Source organism: Myxocyprinus asiaticus, chromosome 23, assembly GCF_019703515.2.
Source record: "Myxocyprinus asiaticus isolate MX2 ecotype Aquarium Trade chromosome 23, UBuf_Myxa_2, whole genome shotgun sequence".
Taxonomy (NCBI): domain Eukaryota; kingdom Metazoa; phylum Chordata; class Actinopteri; order Cypriniformes; family Catostomidae; genus Myxocyprinus; species Myxocyprinus asiaticus.
In genome coordinates this window covers 41,430,007-41,446,038 of record NC_059366.1, presented here as the reverse complement: position 1 = coordinate 41,446,038, position 16,032 = coordinate 41,430,007, and the positions used below count along the sequence as shown (strand labels likewise).

General features: G+C 36.4%; 1 protein-coding gene across 1 annotated transcript in view; it reads left to right on the top strand.

Moving 5' to 3' along the window:
• LOC127413523 (MAM domain-containing glycosylphosphatidylinositol anchor protein 1-like) overlaps nucleotides 1-15,534 on the top strand; it is a 272,396-nt gene extending 256,862 nt beyond the window's left edge. The window contains exon 18 of the mRNA XM_051650732.1: nucleotides 9,084-15,534. Within this exon, the coding sequence (XP_051506692.1) occupies nucleotides 9,084-9,175 (92 nt within the window). The 3' untranslated portion in view covers nucleotides 9,176-15,534. The remainder of the gene's footprint in view (nucleotides 1-9,083) is intronic.
• The last annotated feature ends 498 nt before the right edge of the window (nucleotides 15,535-16,032 follow it).

The following is a 16,032-nucleotide window of genomic DNA, read 5'->3' as shown; positions in this document are numbered from 1 at the left end:
TTGAAATGGAGGTGACCTGTTGATATATCAAATAATTTTTTTGGACAACTTAAGTCAAGGTTCTCACCGTCATGGAAACCTGGAAATAGTAGATCATTTTAAAACTGTGATTTCCAGGCCTGGAAAAGGCATTGAAATTAATAAAACGTTAAAAAGTTTTTAAAGTGAATAAATATTTTTCTACTTGTACTCTCTTTTAAATAATATAATAACCAGCGTTAAAATGACTCTTTATGAGTGCAATCTCTGTAGAAGAGACGTACAGTTTACAGGGTTACATGGTCATGACAATGGAGTTGTAAAATTGGATGTAAATTTACACAGAAAACGGTAGTAAGCGATTTATCACACTAAAATCATGTTAACACACATATTGTTTAAATCTTGTGGCTATACTTTTATAACAGTGAGTATTTTAATGTTTTCAGATTGTCCCTGCCTCATTGTAACCCAGATTATTGCTTTTTTTTTTTTAAAGAAAAGGAGGGAAGAGCAGTGCTTAAATTGGGCAGGTACTCACCGGTATGCAGTACCTGCACTTCTCTAATTTAGTCTACAGAGTTACAGCAGTTTTTCTTGCAACCAGCACTTCTCAGAGTCTCCCGGTACGAAGTAATCTCTTGATTTAATGTAATTCAGTGATTTGATGAGGCCCAGCAATCACTTTTATCGGACCCTCCAAATGATTTTCATAAATCGCCGTGAACATCCGAGCACTCTCTGCGCAAAACTCAGCGGTAAGTTTAACAACACCCAGCACGTGCAACAGCATTGGATGTGCATGTTTAAGCTTGCCTGGGCATAGTTTAGTTACTGCTCTCCAAATCATGAACCAGCCACTTTTAGGTGAGCACATTTTATCGCGTCTTATTCAATATAATGTATTCATGCAAATTGCATAGCTGCTGGGTGCAGTCAAAACTGATGGCATAGACTAAACCAGTGTCATTTGAATTCCTTTAATGCTGCCTTTATGTGCTTTCTGAGCTTCAAAGTTTTGTTCACCATTCACTTCCATTCTATGAACCAACAGAGCTGAGATATTCTTCTAAAAATATTTGTGTTCAGCAGAAGTAAAAAAAAAAACCTTCTGGGATGGAATTAGGGTGAGTAAATGATGCGAGAATTTTAAATTTTGGGAAATTTATTCCTTTAAGGAGATGTTAGACAGAATGCTAGCCTTAATCATGTTGGGCCTCATGTATTCAGATAGAAGACAAAGGCAGGCCTAACACAGTCGTAAAAACATAACTCAAGCCCCCACCTTCTAAGTCGTAAATTTTACTGATAAAAATCGCGCCAAAATCAAACAAAGGGAGTCCAAAACAGACTACAGATCCATGAAGCCTTGCTCACTAAAGGATCGAGCTCTCAACTCCTATTGGATGAGGCACACAACAGAACGTCCCTCAAACATGACATCATCAGGAGTTGAAATAATTCTGAAATGCATCCAGAATTCACTTCCAGCGACTTAGTTCACCGAATATAGACGTAGCTTTTTGCTGCTCTCAGGTGCAACCTCGTGGCACAAGGAAGTTTTGTCCGACTTGAAACTGTAGCCATACAATCTCCATCTCGCTGGACGAGTTGAGATTACTCTGTGTTCAACCAAACACTCTAACGGATCCGAAGGAGACCGCCGAGCAATTCGCATCTTCATCCGTTTGCCTACAGAAGTGAAGAGATTAAAGATTTCTCTTCCATCTTCAATCAAGTCGACATTTCTAAGTTCTTCGCCAGTCCGCCGAGAATCAACAGCCGTTCCACCCGCCGACAATCAACAGCCGTACCGCCCGCCGACAGAGCGAGGAAACGGCCTCCCGTCATCACCCGAGCCTCAAGGAACCGGGTCAAAGTTAAAGGACAGAGGAAAACACATTCTACCTGTGTCCTCATGCGATACAAGTAAGAGGTTACGTCTGGGCAGAGATAGAATATTATAGCGTGTTATTCTCGTGTTTCAAGGTTTTTGCTTGTACAGTTTACGGATCGCCATGTCCGCTCATTATTAATACTCAGGGTATTAATTATTACAAATTTTTTTGCTGTATTGTGGTCCAACCAAATTGGATTGTGCAATTTCGCCATCGCGGGTGAGACAGAAACTGAGTTCATCCATTAAAGAGTCAAATAACAAGGGACTTTTACGAGCCCCGCTCGTAAAACCGCGTCTCTGAGTGATGAACACAGCTGCTTTCTCTCCCGCTATCGCGAAATCAGCTTTAGGGCTGTCACTTAATAAACCTCTCTCTCTCTCTCTCTCTCTCTCTCTCTCTCTCTCTTACTAATCACACACACACACACACACACACTGTCACACACACACACCTTATGTGTTATAGGATTATTTTTTATTTCCATATCTAATCATATCACTGTTTAGTTTGTAGTTGTAAGTCGGAAGTTTATTGACTGCATTGTATTAATTATTAATTGATATTATTGCATAAATAAACTTTGTTTATATTACAAAGAGAAGTGTTTTGGTTTGTTTTGCATATGCCTGTGTCATGCTGACGGGATGTCAGTGCTCGGATTCAAACCTTCATTCATTATTTTTTTCCCGAAAATCGATATTCTTCGGATGTCGAATTTCCTAGGAAAACAATCTAATATTGCAACTGTTTTACTATTTGGTTATTAGTCCCTAACTCCAGGGTGGTGCCCCGTCAATGTTAATCCTTATTAAAATTCTATTGATTTTTGATAATTGATAATTATCTTTGATGATTGAATTTGAACGATCAGTAAGCTAGTGTTAATTTTAGTTAATGTTTCATCGATGTTAACAATTAACGATTATCTTTGATAATTGTTGATTTAAAGGATTAAAAAAAACTTACATTGATTCTCATCAATGTTCTATTGATTTTAATAATTAATAATTATCTTTGATAATTATTAATTATTGCTAATAACCAAACTTGCTCCTAAACGTAGCACACTACATTTACTGGAGCCCCATATGAGGTTTTAATGAGTTCGATTCAATTAATTAATTTAAATATAAAAATTTAAATAATTATTAATTATTTCTGATAGTAACACTGATCTAAACCACCAGTAAAGCTCTACAATCATCATTTACTTTCACTGCATGTTTTTTTTTTCCCCCTCCATATTTTGAAAGGGAATGGTGACTGAGACGCTTAGTCCCTAACATTCAGTCTAATATCTTTTGGGTTCTACAGAATACAGAAAGTTTCACGGGGTTGGAAGAACACGAGGGCGGGGAAATGATGATATAATATTTATTTAAAGCTGAATTATCACTTTAAGGATGCTTCTCAGATATGGACGAATCTGTCAATTAGAACAGAAATTTGGAAACCTTTTTCCAGTAATTATTACGGTGAAAAACGTGAACAATGTCACAATGTCCCAAATTATATATAATGTTTAATTATACACTGAAGCAAGATCATGCTTTTATTCATGCATTCTGTCGTTATTTCACAGCTTTTTACATCCTGCGTGAATTTAGTTCAGTGTAGCTCCAGCATTGTCAGTGTCGAAAGAATGTAGATAATTTGTTCTGTAAACTAAGGGTAAATTTAACACAGATGTTACGGTAAAGGATTTATACAGTAGGCACTGATATGTTGCAGCTCTGATATAAAAATGTAAACTTAGAAACTGAGGTCATATGAGCCCATAGTTACAGATTCACGCTGAAAATAAATGAGTATCACCATGACACATACAAGCCCACATTATCACAATCTCTAAAACTTACCTCACTGTGTTTTCTTAAGTTGGAGCTGCAGTTTTAGTCTTGAAATATATCCTTGTCTTGGTGTAAAATGAAGGCATTGTGTGGAGTGAAGAAATGTTTGTTTTGTGCGCTTGCTGCTGTATTGTTGAACGCGACTCAAGTGACACATGCAGCTGTGAAGTTCCGCTGTCGTAAGAGCCCCATTAAAAAATCTCAATAAATTATGCATTTATTAACAATTATTCAATTAAAACCAGTAATGTAATGACAGGAACGTTACCCATTGTAAATAAGTAAAAAAAAAAAAAAATCATCAGAAATGTACTTAAGAGTGAAAAGTACCGACCATAAAACATACTAATAAAAGTAAATTTTTTTCAAAAAGCTACTCAAGTAAATGTAACGGAGTAAATGTAGCACATTACTACCCACCTCTGTATACAGGCAAGCAGATGAGCCCAGAATCTGAACGAAATCTTAGTACATTAAGCAACGATAAACAGTTTTCAATGCACGTTCTGTTCAGATTCTGGGTTCATCTGCTTGCCTGTATAGCAAGTACAGTATGCATCATCAATAAGGTGCATACTGAATTTGGTCTTCAAATATCACAATTTTAATACATTAAACCACATTAAGTTTAGCATTATTGAAAGTCCTAAATTATGTGAAGTGTCACTGAACCTGCCTATGAATATATTCTGACAGTGTTTAGTTCTACATCCAGATGTGTGTCAGCTTTCACAATCCTGAATATCATCAAATCAGTTTGTTCAACATATCTAATAAATATTATCTGCACAAGTCATCATATGTGCAAGACAAGGAAAGGCAAATTTTCCCCTCATTTAATGGGAGGATAATAGAGAAAATGGAAGAACAGACATATTGTTCCTTTTTTCATTATAACATTTATTTTGTATAAAAAGACAGTTCTACATTAGATGGCCATTGTTTTCTTATGTGGGTTGATATTGTCAAAGACATACAGACTTTAGCAGTTCTAAATGCTCTTCCTCAGTTTTCATAAATAATAACCCTACACTGTATGTTTTTATTTTCAGTGTAAAGTTAATAAAAATAAAACTAGGGGGCCTGGGTAGTTCAGTGGTAAAGACGCTGGCTACCATCCCTGGAGTTCGCTAGTTCGAATCCCAGGGTGTGCTGAGTGAATCCAGCCAGGTCTCCTAAGCAATCAAATTGGCCCAGTTGCTAGGGAGGATAGGGTCACATGGGGTAACCTCCTCGTGATCGCCATAATGTGGTTCGTTCTCAGTGGGGCGCGTGGTGAGTTGAGGGTGGATGGTTCATGGTGGGTGGCGTGAAGCCTCCACATGCGCTATGTCTCCGTGGCAACGCTCTCAACAAGCCACGTGATAAGATGCGCGGATTGACGATCTCAGACGCAGAGGCAACTGGGATTCGTCCTCCGCCACCTGGACTGAGGCGAATCACTACGTGACCACGAGGACTTAAGCACACTGGGAGAAAAAAATAAATACAAATATATATATATGTTAGTTGAGGGTTTGAGGTCATGTTTGTTCTTCAGCCAGATTTTAAGAAGGAATTCATGGCCAGACCTTACAAATGTTAATTAAATACCTCTTTTAATTTAATTAAATACTTTTTAATGTAAATAAACACACATTATTAACAGTGTTTTGTTTTTCATATTATGTTAGTTACAATGGAATTGCTAGGTGAGATAAATACAGAAAAAAGTTTGGCCCCAGTTGAGTGTTCATCTGGATAATCTGACCCCCGCAAGAAAGTAGTCACAGAGCCCAGCCGTATAGTATAAAACCCCAAGTTTATTTATTTATTTTTAAATAAACATACTGTAGGTTGTCTTACAGTATCATTTAAACACCAAAAAAAAAACAAAAACAAAAAAAAATTATAATGTTTAATTCTAACAAAGAGAGTACCTGCACTTCTTTTCTTCCACTTCAAGCACTGGGGAAGAGTGAAAAATAATATTACTAATTAACATAATTAACATAATGCCACAAATGCTGTCGATTGAGCTTAACTTGTATTGAACCTGGAAAATTATTTTAAGTTAAGATCTGACAAGTTCAAGTTAAGATTTTTAAATCACCGTGGTTTCAAAACAGATAAGATAGGATTCTAGAGTCAGGATGTTTTCTCTTGTAATAGAGGAATTCCTCTTGCCCCTGTTTCATTAAATTCCTTACAATTTCCATCCCTAACATCAAGCCTTTTAATTTGAAAACAGCTACAGTTGCAAAAGTGCATATGCAGCTCATCTCCACGCACACACATGCATGCACGCACGCACACACACGCACACATACACACACACAGGCACACATGCACGCACACACACACATACACAGGCATGCACGCACGCACACACACACACACACACACACACACACACACACACTTCTTTTGCAAGCAGACACTCTCAAAATTACCTGCCTCCTTCAAAGGTCCTTGAGAGAGATGTCACGGCTCACACGATCTCGTTCCTTATTGAAAAGGAAGAATAAAATGCTTTATTATGAATATATTGATTTCCTGCTAGCCCGAGAACCCTTGATATAAATTTGTATTGATTTTTTTATTTTTTTTATATACAATTCTTGCTCTATATTTATTAAACCCATTTTTTTGGCAGCTTGCATGCATAATTAAATGTGTGTGTGTGTTTGTGATTGGAGTGACTGGTTCTTAAATAACACTACAAGCATATTTAGTCCCCCCTCCAAACATCTTCTCCAAGCCCATTTCCTGTGATTTGTGCAGAAAAATATTACTCAACATTACCTCGGAGACATAATGACTTGTAATTGTCCTCTCGCAGGTCATCTGTCTTCCATAGCTCACAGATATTACCGCTTACGGCTGCTGGTGCAAACACGCGATGATGCCAGCCACTGTAACCCCATCCGTCTGCTTCATTACTTCAGTGTCCTGTGGTCCGCTGTGCCAAAACTCCGCAGGAAAACAAAACCATTTACGTTAGCTGTGAACACATTCCGTGCACACATCTCTTCTCAATTCTGACACCTAGTTATCATGTGGTTATGATTAAAGGAAGAGTTCACCCTAAAGGAACATTTTCAAGCTACTCACCCTCATTGATGCTCTGATCCTGTATTATTCTTTCTTTTATGAAACGCACTGTGTGATGTTAGGCAGAATGTCCGATCTGCTCTTTTCCATAAACAGTGAATGGTGATTTATGCTCAAAAAGGGAGAAAGAAAAACATAAAAGTATAATAAAATATTCACATTAATGCGCAATATTTCAAGTCTTCTGAAGCCACACAACAGCTTTGTATTTGAAACAGATAGAAATTTGTTATGTACTGATCATCTACGCCCTGCCAGAGTTCTCAAATCTCATTCGTGCTTGTGTTTAGTTAAAAAATGGTGCCTTCAGACACATCCCACCAGGTCTGACATCAGTAGTTGGGTTTCCATTCACATATTTTTATGCAAATTTGGGGATATCACAGAGAAAATGCTGGATGGAAACCCCAATATGCTAATAAAATATACAAAATATAAATAAAAACATTCGTTCGCTTGAGGTGGATTTTTTTTATTTTTTATTTATTTTATTTTTTTATTCTATAAGAAGACGTGCATAATCTGCGATGGAAACACATTTGCTGGAAATATTCCTCTATAAATTATAAACGAATATAGTTCGTACTGTATTAGTCTGAACAGCCGACACTGCTAAACTGACCCGCATGCATATAACACTCCCTGAGCATGCATAACAAAACCTGGCATGTTCATTGTTATACTATAAATAATGAAATTAATTAAAATTGTAATTAGCCTTTTTTTTTTTTTTTTTTTTTTTTGCTGATAGGACACTTAATGTTCATATATCTAATAATATGTCAGCAAGTAATAGAGAAAGACCTTTTTGATCGATAAAGTATTTTAAAATAAAGTAATCTGCCTTCGTATGGTGGAATTTAATTATCATTGAAGCCTAAAAGTGCTTAAAAGTCATTACTTATGAGAAAAACAAAACACAAAATGGAACAACAACAGGAAAATTGGCATTGCATATATGGAAGGTTAGAAGAGTTGTTATCTGTAATTATTTCAGATTTCCATTGACTGGCTTGTATTCGCATTTAACACAGTTTCAGAAAAACTGTGTTTTCTGTGTGAGTGACAAGAGTAGAGCACTTACATGGAGCTCTGTATCTTTTCATGCGCATATTTGACTATGTGTAATCTAAACTAATCGCTACACCCAACTGTTAAATGCTACAATTTTATTTTCATTTTCTTAATAAAGAACTTGAATGTTTTAACTAGAAAAGATTTGACTCCCAGTGAAAAGTTTTAAACCAGAAAACGCCTTTATACGACGGAAATCAAGTAGATAAATGACAAATGTTGAATTAGATTTCTGTAAAAATCACATTAAAGGAAAAGTTCACCCAAAAAGGAAAATTCTCTCATCATTTACTCACCCTCATGCCATCCCAGATGTGTATGACTTTCTTTCTTCTGCAGAACACAAACAAAGGTTTTTAGAAGAATATTTCAGCTCTGTAGGTCCATACAATGCAAGTGAATGGTGATCAGACCTTTGTAGCTCCAAAAATCACATAAAGGAAACATAAAAGTAATCCATACGACTCCAGTGTTTAAATCCAAATCTTCAGAAGCAATATAATAGGTGTGGGTTAGAAACAGAACAATATTTAAGTCATTTTTTAGTCGAAATCTCCACTTTCACTTTCACATCTGAAAGCGAAAATTGAAGTGGAGATTTAGAGTAAAAAAGGAGTTAAATATTGTTCTGTTTTAAATTCACTTGGATGGAAACATGATTGTTGACGCCAAACGTTGTTGGTTCTTTTGTATCACAAATAATGTATTTTTATTTATTTATTTTTTTTTAAACACAACCACAAAAAAGATTTGAATGCTACACCAGAGGGAGATAAATAATTTTACTTCTGTAATCTTAAATATTTCCGAGTTAAAAAGGATATTTTACTAGACAAAATATAGGGTGGGACTTGGATGGATTGTATCCATTGGGAATTGCTTGGAATGTGAAAAGAGGGCATTACATTCCAAAATGGAGCCAGGTGGTTAGAGAGAAGTAAGAGGGATTCATGGGATTCAGCCGACAAGGAAGTTTAAAAAAAAAAGGGAAAAAAAAGGCAATCAAGTAACATTTTAAAGAAATGTGAAGAAAACTAACATTTCTTTCATTCAGTGGAAAAACGTGCACCAATGAATCATGCACCATACAACCAGGAGCTTTCATTTAGAAACTAAATAGAGTCAATTTTGATTTCATGCTCATATTAAAGAGTGTAATATTGTGTTTGTGTGTTTATGTTTACAGCAGTGCTCTCTGGGACAGACCGGCATCTTAACTTTCTTCCTGTGAGCGTCCATCTCATCAGCACCATCTGTCTGACACTCCTCCTCAGATGATACTGACACCCCGCGCACAAACGCCTGCGTAGGACACCTCCCGCGGCAGCAATAAAAACTGCCCGACATATGACCACACTTCCTGCTGCTGCCTTCCTCATGCTCGTTTCCTGTTTCCCATGCTCATGCGCATGTCCTTCGACATGACTGCCATCATACTTCTTAACAATGTTCATTTTCTTCCATTTACACATTTGATAGTTGCTTTTATTCAGAGCAACTTGCGGTGCATTCAGATCAGTTGGTGTGTTCCCTTGGATTCGAATCCATGACCTCTGTGTCGCTATATCCGCAGTTGAGCTATAGGAACACATATGCTTTCTTTGTTATTGTGAGCACTGCTTCTACATGCTATGTGGCACCTTCATTACAACTTTTGTGTTTTATATAAGCATAACCTTAGTTAATATTGTGCATTTCCATCCATACGTCTTGTCATCTCTCCACCATCCTCCATTAATCGTCCTGTATCCCCCGTGTATGTATCTGACACACCAAAATGTCAACTCTGTTACCAAAGATGACGGAAGGCTTACAGGATGGGTGGACCACTGAAAGAGACATGAGCGACATTTCTCAAAATAAACTACTCTTTCCTTGGACTGAAGTGCATGGAGATTTGATTTCCTTAAGACATCGGCAGGACCTGAGCAGGAATGGACGAATGAAGCGAGGATGGTCAAGGATGGTTACGAAGTTAGCCGATTAATACTGATGATCTGAATGAAACTGTACATGTACATCCACGACGTGTATGTGATATATTGGAAAGTCGAGCTGTAGAATACATTAATGGACTCTGCAACTGCAACTTCTGGGACTACGACAATGTGAAACTAAAGAAGCACAAATTTATACAGTATCTTTTTGGTAGTCATTTTGGTTCCTTTACTTGGTATTTTCACTGTACATTTCATGTCCTTTGGCTTTCTTTACCAGCCAACATATTCCACTGCTGCATTGCCGATCGGTGATTAGAGGGGTAGAAGGTGGTTTTGAAAACAATACAGTGTGAACTTTGGACAAGAAAGGCATCAATTACCTCACCTTCAATCTACAAGATCCATAAGCCACCTGGACAAACTGTGACAATGATCGCTTGAGCTTCGATCAAACTGCCAGGAGGGTGTTGACTCACTGGGTCTGTTGTCCTCATTCAGCAATAGGTACCTCTGATTACATTACAGACACTGCAATGAAAGTTCTCTTCATGGGCACATGGACTCTATTAGTACTAAAAGATTGACACCTCTGGGCTGCCAGACTGCACTCTTGGCGTTGATGATCAGGAATGTCATTTTGCATAGTGTTAGAGAGAAAGTGCAAGTACATGCAAGCTTTATAGGGTTGCCATTGAAAACTTCAGTCATATTTTGTTTTGGAAGGTTTAAGATGGCATCAAACAGTTTTGACATTTAGACAGTGCACTGTTTTGGCACACGTTAACCTAAAACACACACATTTGTCGATACATCTCCATTAATGCTGCATTTTATTCAACTTGGGCCACATCCACAATAATCCGATTTTGTTTGAGAACTCCATTTTTGGTTTCTTAACGTCATCATTTTCTAAAGTACGTGGTAATGGAGAGCGTTTTCAAAAGGCTACTTTTTGTGGAGGAAAATGCTGTTTGGACGAGAGTCGTAAACGTAGCGAAATCATTGCATTTTCAACAAAAACATGTTAATGTGGACTCAGGAAGTCTGAATTTCCAACTTCATATGTGTAAAATTGCAATAGAATAGTCAGGCTTCCAACTTGGAAACGTGCATAAGAAGTGCAGGTGTATGATGTCATGCGAACATGGCGGCACCCAGGGAGATGTACACAGTTAACGATAAACCTTTACGCAAAAGAAATGAACAGTGAGTCAAGGTTTCTACATTACATAAAACAACCTGTTTAGAGAACATTTGCAAAGTCAAGTTTGTAAAACATGGTAAATTATCCTTTTTGTTGATAATTGTACATTTGTACACAAATGCTAGCTTTGCTTTGCAATGTTTATCCTCTGCAACTCGAGTAACAGTTCCAGTAGCATTTCCACTTGAGCACGGTTTGGTACGGTATGGTATGGTATGGTTGATTACAAACTATTCCCGGCGCAGAATTCTTTGCATGGTTAGCTATCCGCACTCAACCATGCTGGTGGAACGTCTTTAGTGTGTGGCGACTCATGTCTGGTCACTTGCTCAGTCAGTCCATTTAAATTCTCATTTTCACAGCACCATGATGGAAAAAGAAACTAAATGTGCCAATGAGCCTGCAGTATGGAACAGCATGGTTCAGCAACGAGAACCGTTGGCTCGATAGCGGAAAATCGCTTTTGGTTGCTTGGAAACTTTGCTAAACTTCTTTGTTGACAATCAAACACCTGCAAAGCTACAGCATTTTCATCGAGTGTCGGGCAATGGAATGCCTTTCTGGTCAGAGATCATAGATATCAAGTAGGAATATCCCACATACGACTTTGAATGGAACGCAGCATTAGTTACGAATATCATCATTTTAAGATTCAGATGCAATATATTGTTACCACAAATTTAGCCAAATGTAGGCTACCCTCACTGTAATTCTTTTTAAATAAGTAATATCACTTCACGGACAATAACATTTAAGCATATTGTTACAGTGCAGTAGCAATATGTGATGTCTGACGTTCAAGCAAAGGGTATGAGCAAACTTCCAGGGTTGTGAAAGTTCTAGTACTCTCTTTAGCTTCATCACATATATCATCAGTGCAAGGGGGCACCGAATTACAGTAGTATACTGATTACATGAAGAGTGGAAGACCATTTGTGCCTCTGTTTGAGTGTCCTTTATCCAATTTGCGTAAGCTTAGATGTTATCGTACAATCTTCTATATATATTTCAATTGCTTTGCTCTAGTATTATCCATGCTGATATCATCAAAAGTAGTTCCATACTCAGTGGAGCTTTAAGGTATGTCTGTTTACAAACATAAAATCCGCAAAATAATGTTTCAGCTTGTAAAATTCGCTCATGCTCATATTTAATCAGTTCATATTTATCCTACTGCGTAATATGGCGTGTGTCTATCGCTGTCGAAGAGATTATCATACAGTAGACTCGCTCCTCAGGTAATTCCATAGGTAACAGGGACAATGCCTCGGATGAATTCAACCCCAGTCCAGGTTTCTCCAACAATTAAAAACACTCACACGGCTGTAATACTGTTTCATGTGTATGCTACCGTAAACGCTCTGAACTCTTGCATAATGCTTTCATTACACATCATGTAATCAGCTATTATTTATCATCCATGCTAAGTTTAATAGGAGCTGTTACAGAACACAAAAGATTAGATTTAATGCAAGAATTACAAAGGAAGTGAATCAATAAATGAATGGAGGGTTACATTATTTTCTGTTGCAGGATATTGTTATGTACGTGATTATGCATTCCAAATGTTTCCTTTCATTGTTTCAAGATATTTTGATGTGTGTTTGGTGACATGTCAGTATTACCTATTACCCCATCTATATGGCTACTTTGTGTTTTTCTTTTGTTCTACAGTATTTTCCAAACATTTCTAATATTTTTTAACATAGTCTCATCATTTATTACAACTCAATTATTACAAATCTGTAATAATTCACTGATAATTACAGGTTGATGGTGAGATGGCAAAATCGTAAGATATTGTATGGCTCATACGAAAAGGTACAACATTTATTTCCATAAAAAACAGAATTTCAAATCAATTCACTACAGGCATAAAATTGTATCTAGCCCCGTATGTAACACTTTATTTTAAGGAAACATCAGTGAACAAATTTGGTTACTCATTCCATATTTATTTATGCAATACAATTGACTGATGTACTGTTTGTCAATAACCTGTAAAACGCTTTTATGTTCCAAATCCTGCTGTTTCCTTTCATTGTATGCAAAAGTTATTTTCCTATTAAAATCATGGTTAGATTAGGGTTGGGGGTAAATTTAGGAAAAATCACAAAAACATTGTTTGTTGGTTCATTTATTTTTCTCTACTGGAGTAGTTGTACATTAGGTACTAGCCAACTTGTACAATTTCTTATGATTTTACAACTTCATACTATTATTATGACTTGTCATGAGACATTTTTTATTTATAATAGTACATGTAGATACATTTTTCAAAATGTTCCCAGATTTTGACCACAAACCATGTCTTCAGATACTGTGCAATATACATTAATAGGTTTGTCCTGTAGTTCAATGTCCAAAAAAGAGATTGTTATTGATAGTTCAGTTCAAAGCTGATTAAAATGTAACGCTTGACACAAGAAGTGCACACCCACCCCTGATGATGAGCGAATGAATGTAACTGAAATTCTTATTCGTCAAGTCTTACTGGCAGGTCCAGATGAAATCCCAGACTAGTGTTTTATGTATTGAAAAAATGAAATTCTGTTGAATTGGTTTTGAACAACTTTGAAAGTACTATGTTTTATGATAGTTGAATGAATAATCAAATTAGCCAAAATACTTAATTAACAAACGGGGAGAGGGGAATGTGTAGAATTTTGGAAATAACAGGTGTTTGATTTGAGTTTACGAATATTGATTCTGTGCGGGCATGCTTACTGACTACGTTCAGTGATTGGGAATGACAACCATATATACCTACAGGTTTGACTATCAATTTGTTCTGTAGATACAACATCAGTCAGAAGTGGTACAAATAATGTCTACATAGACAGATAACCAAACTCAATTCCCTTCGCAAACTCCCGGTAGATGTGAGGAACGCCTATAACTAATGATTTATAATTAAAAATGTAATTGTATTTAACATTATACCCCAATAACCTGAGAGAGATTGGTAGTCCTAATATTAGTGACAGAGACTGACAGCCAATAACCAGTGAAACATGCACTTATGTCATTCCGTATGTCAGTGACAACTTGTTATCGGCTGCTGTTCCGTTTATACATTTATATAGTACATATCAACCCAAGGCGCTATCAAAATTGATTGTGACTCTTGAAAATTTGAGTCACCTCGGAGATAATGCACTTGTCACTCTCATAACTAAACTGTATGAACAGAACAGAATTTAGCTCTCCAAACCAGGACTGGCAACTGTATTCTGCTGTTATGTGAACTTAACCACTGTAGTCTACTATTTGAAGCCATTATCAGGCTGTACAAAGTTGCTATTGAGGGTTGAGCACATTACGTTGCAATATAATATTAAATGTGGCATTAGTATGCTGTAGAATGATCAGGGGTCACTGAGAAATCTGATTATTATTGAATGTCAGGTTACCAAGGGGGTTTGATCGTTATTATATTGTGATGTTTGATGCACATTTTGATTTTGTCTCTTTTTTTAAGAATCACTAGTGTTTTAATCCACCAAAAGTGTCTAATTGTTCAAACGTATGCCTCCACAAGGATGACTGGAGAATTAACCGTAATAACACATGTAGCATTATCCTTGAAATGTACCACAAGAAAGGGCGTTTCCTGTTCGTTCTGCTCCGGAGGAAGTCAGTAGATTCCCATCTGAAGCACTGGTGAAAAAAAATCACTGATGGTCTTACTGCCAGATGCCCTCCTAACCTAAAAATGTACCATGGTAACTGTGTTACACCATCTGTTGAGAGTATAAATAAGTGAATCTCACGAAAACATGTCCAGCTCACATTTCAACTAAAAACTTAAATTTTGCATTAATAATAATGATAATAATATTGATATCATAATAATAATAACACAAATGTAAAAATTGACTCTTTATTCTAATTTTTATTTATTTTTTGTATTTTTTTTTTGTATTTTTGTATTTTGTATTTTTTTTATTTTTGCCATTCTTATAATATAGTACTATTTTAAAGGCAACAAAACAAATACTACAATGATTTACTTGTTTATTTTTCTTTCATTACGGTATTGAGAATGGGTGGAATTTTTAATTTCCTCTTATTAGATTTTGAGGTGAAATATGACAGAGACATGTTTTTGACCCCTTTCGTGATATTCACTGATATATTTAAAAGTTATTGAAATAACAACAGAATTCCTTGACCAATCCTGCAGGTCCATCTGTGGAAGTCGCAAACACACACTCACAAATACAACCACATCACTGCTGAAGAATGTCTCTCAATGTTAAATTGATCATTAGTGGGCTACACAGCTCTGATTGGCTGTGCCGTCCTATGCAAAGCATTCAGACCAGAGAGAAAGACTTTCTGTTTTTAGTTTGTATGTATATTTATTTGTTTGTTTTATACTGGTGCACAAGTGAGAGAACAGCTTGTAGTGCTGGATGTTGTATATTCTCTGTCATGTAATGAACTATTTTAGAGGAAAAATATATTTGAAATATGACTCCAAGATGTATAAATAAATAACCATGAAAGATCTTCATTGTGTTTTTTTGTGGTCTAAAGCATGTTGCGTTCTTCAGTCGTTGTCGTAAGAACTCCATTTAAAATTATTATTCAACATCATATGCAAAACACTGTATTATTATGACCTGAGGAGTCTGCGTAGACACGATGCACGATGCTTTATAAATCATGCTGCATTTCTTAAGAGCTTGTTCGCACACTCGTCGCAGTGGTGATTAACACTGACGACCCCGGGAAGAAGATCCAAATTTATACCATAAGGAATTAGCAAAGGAAAATAATTACTGAAAAATTACTGCTTTACCCTTTAAGAGCTATTTAGAAATAGCATACATAGCTGACTAGTAAATTTGTGGTCTTTTCATCTAGAAAAAAAAATAAAGGAAAAAAAAATCTCAGTGCATGATTCATTTATCGTGAACTTTAGTGTCCAAGTCAGAGATTTCAAAATGAATGGAAAAATTTTCATCAAATTTTTCCAAGACTAA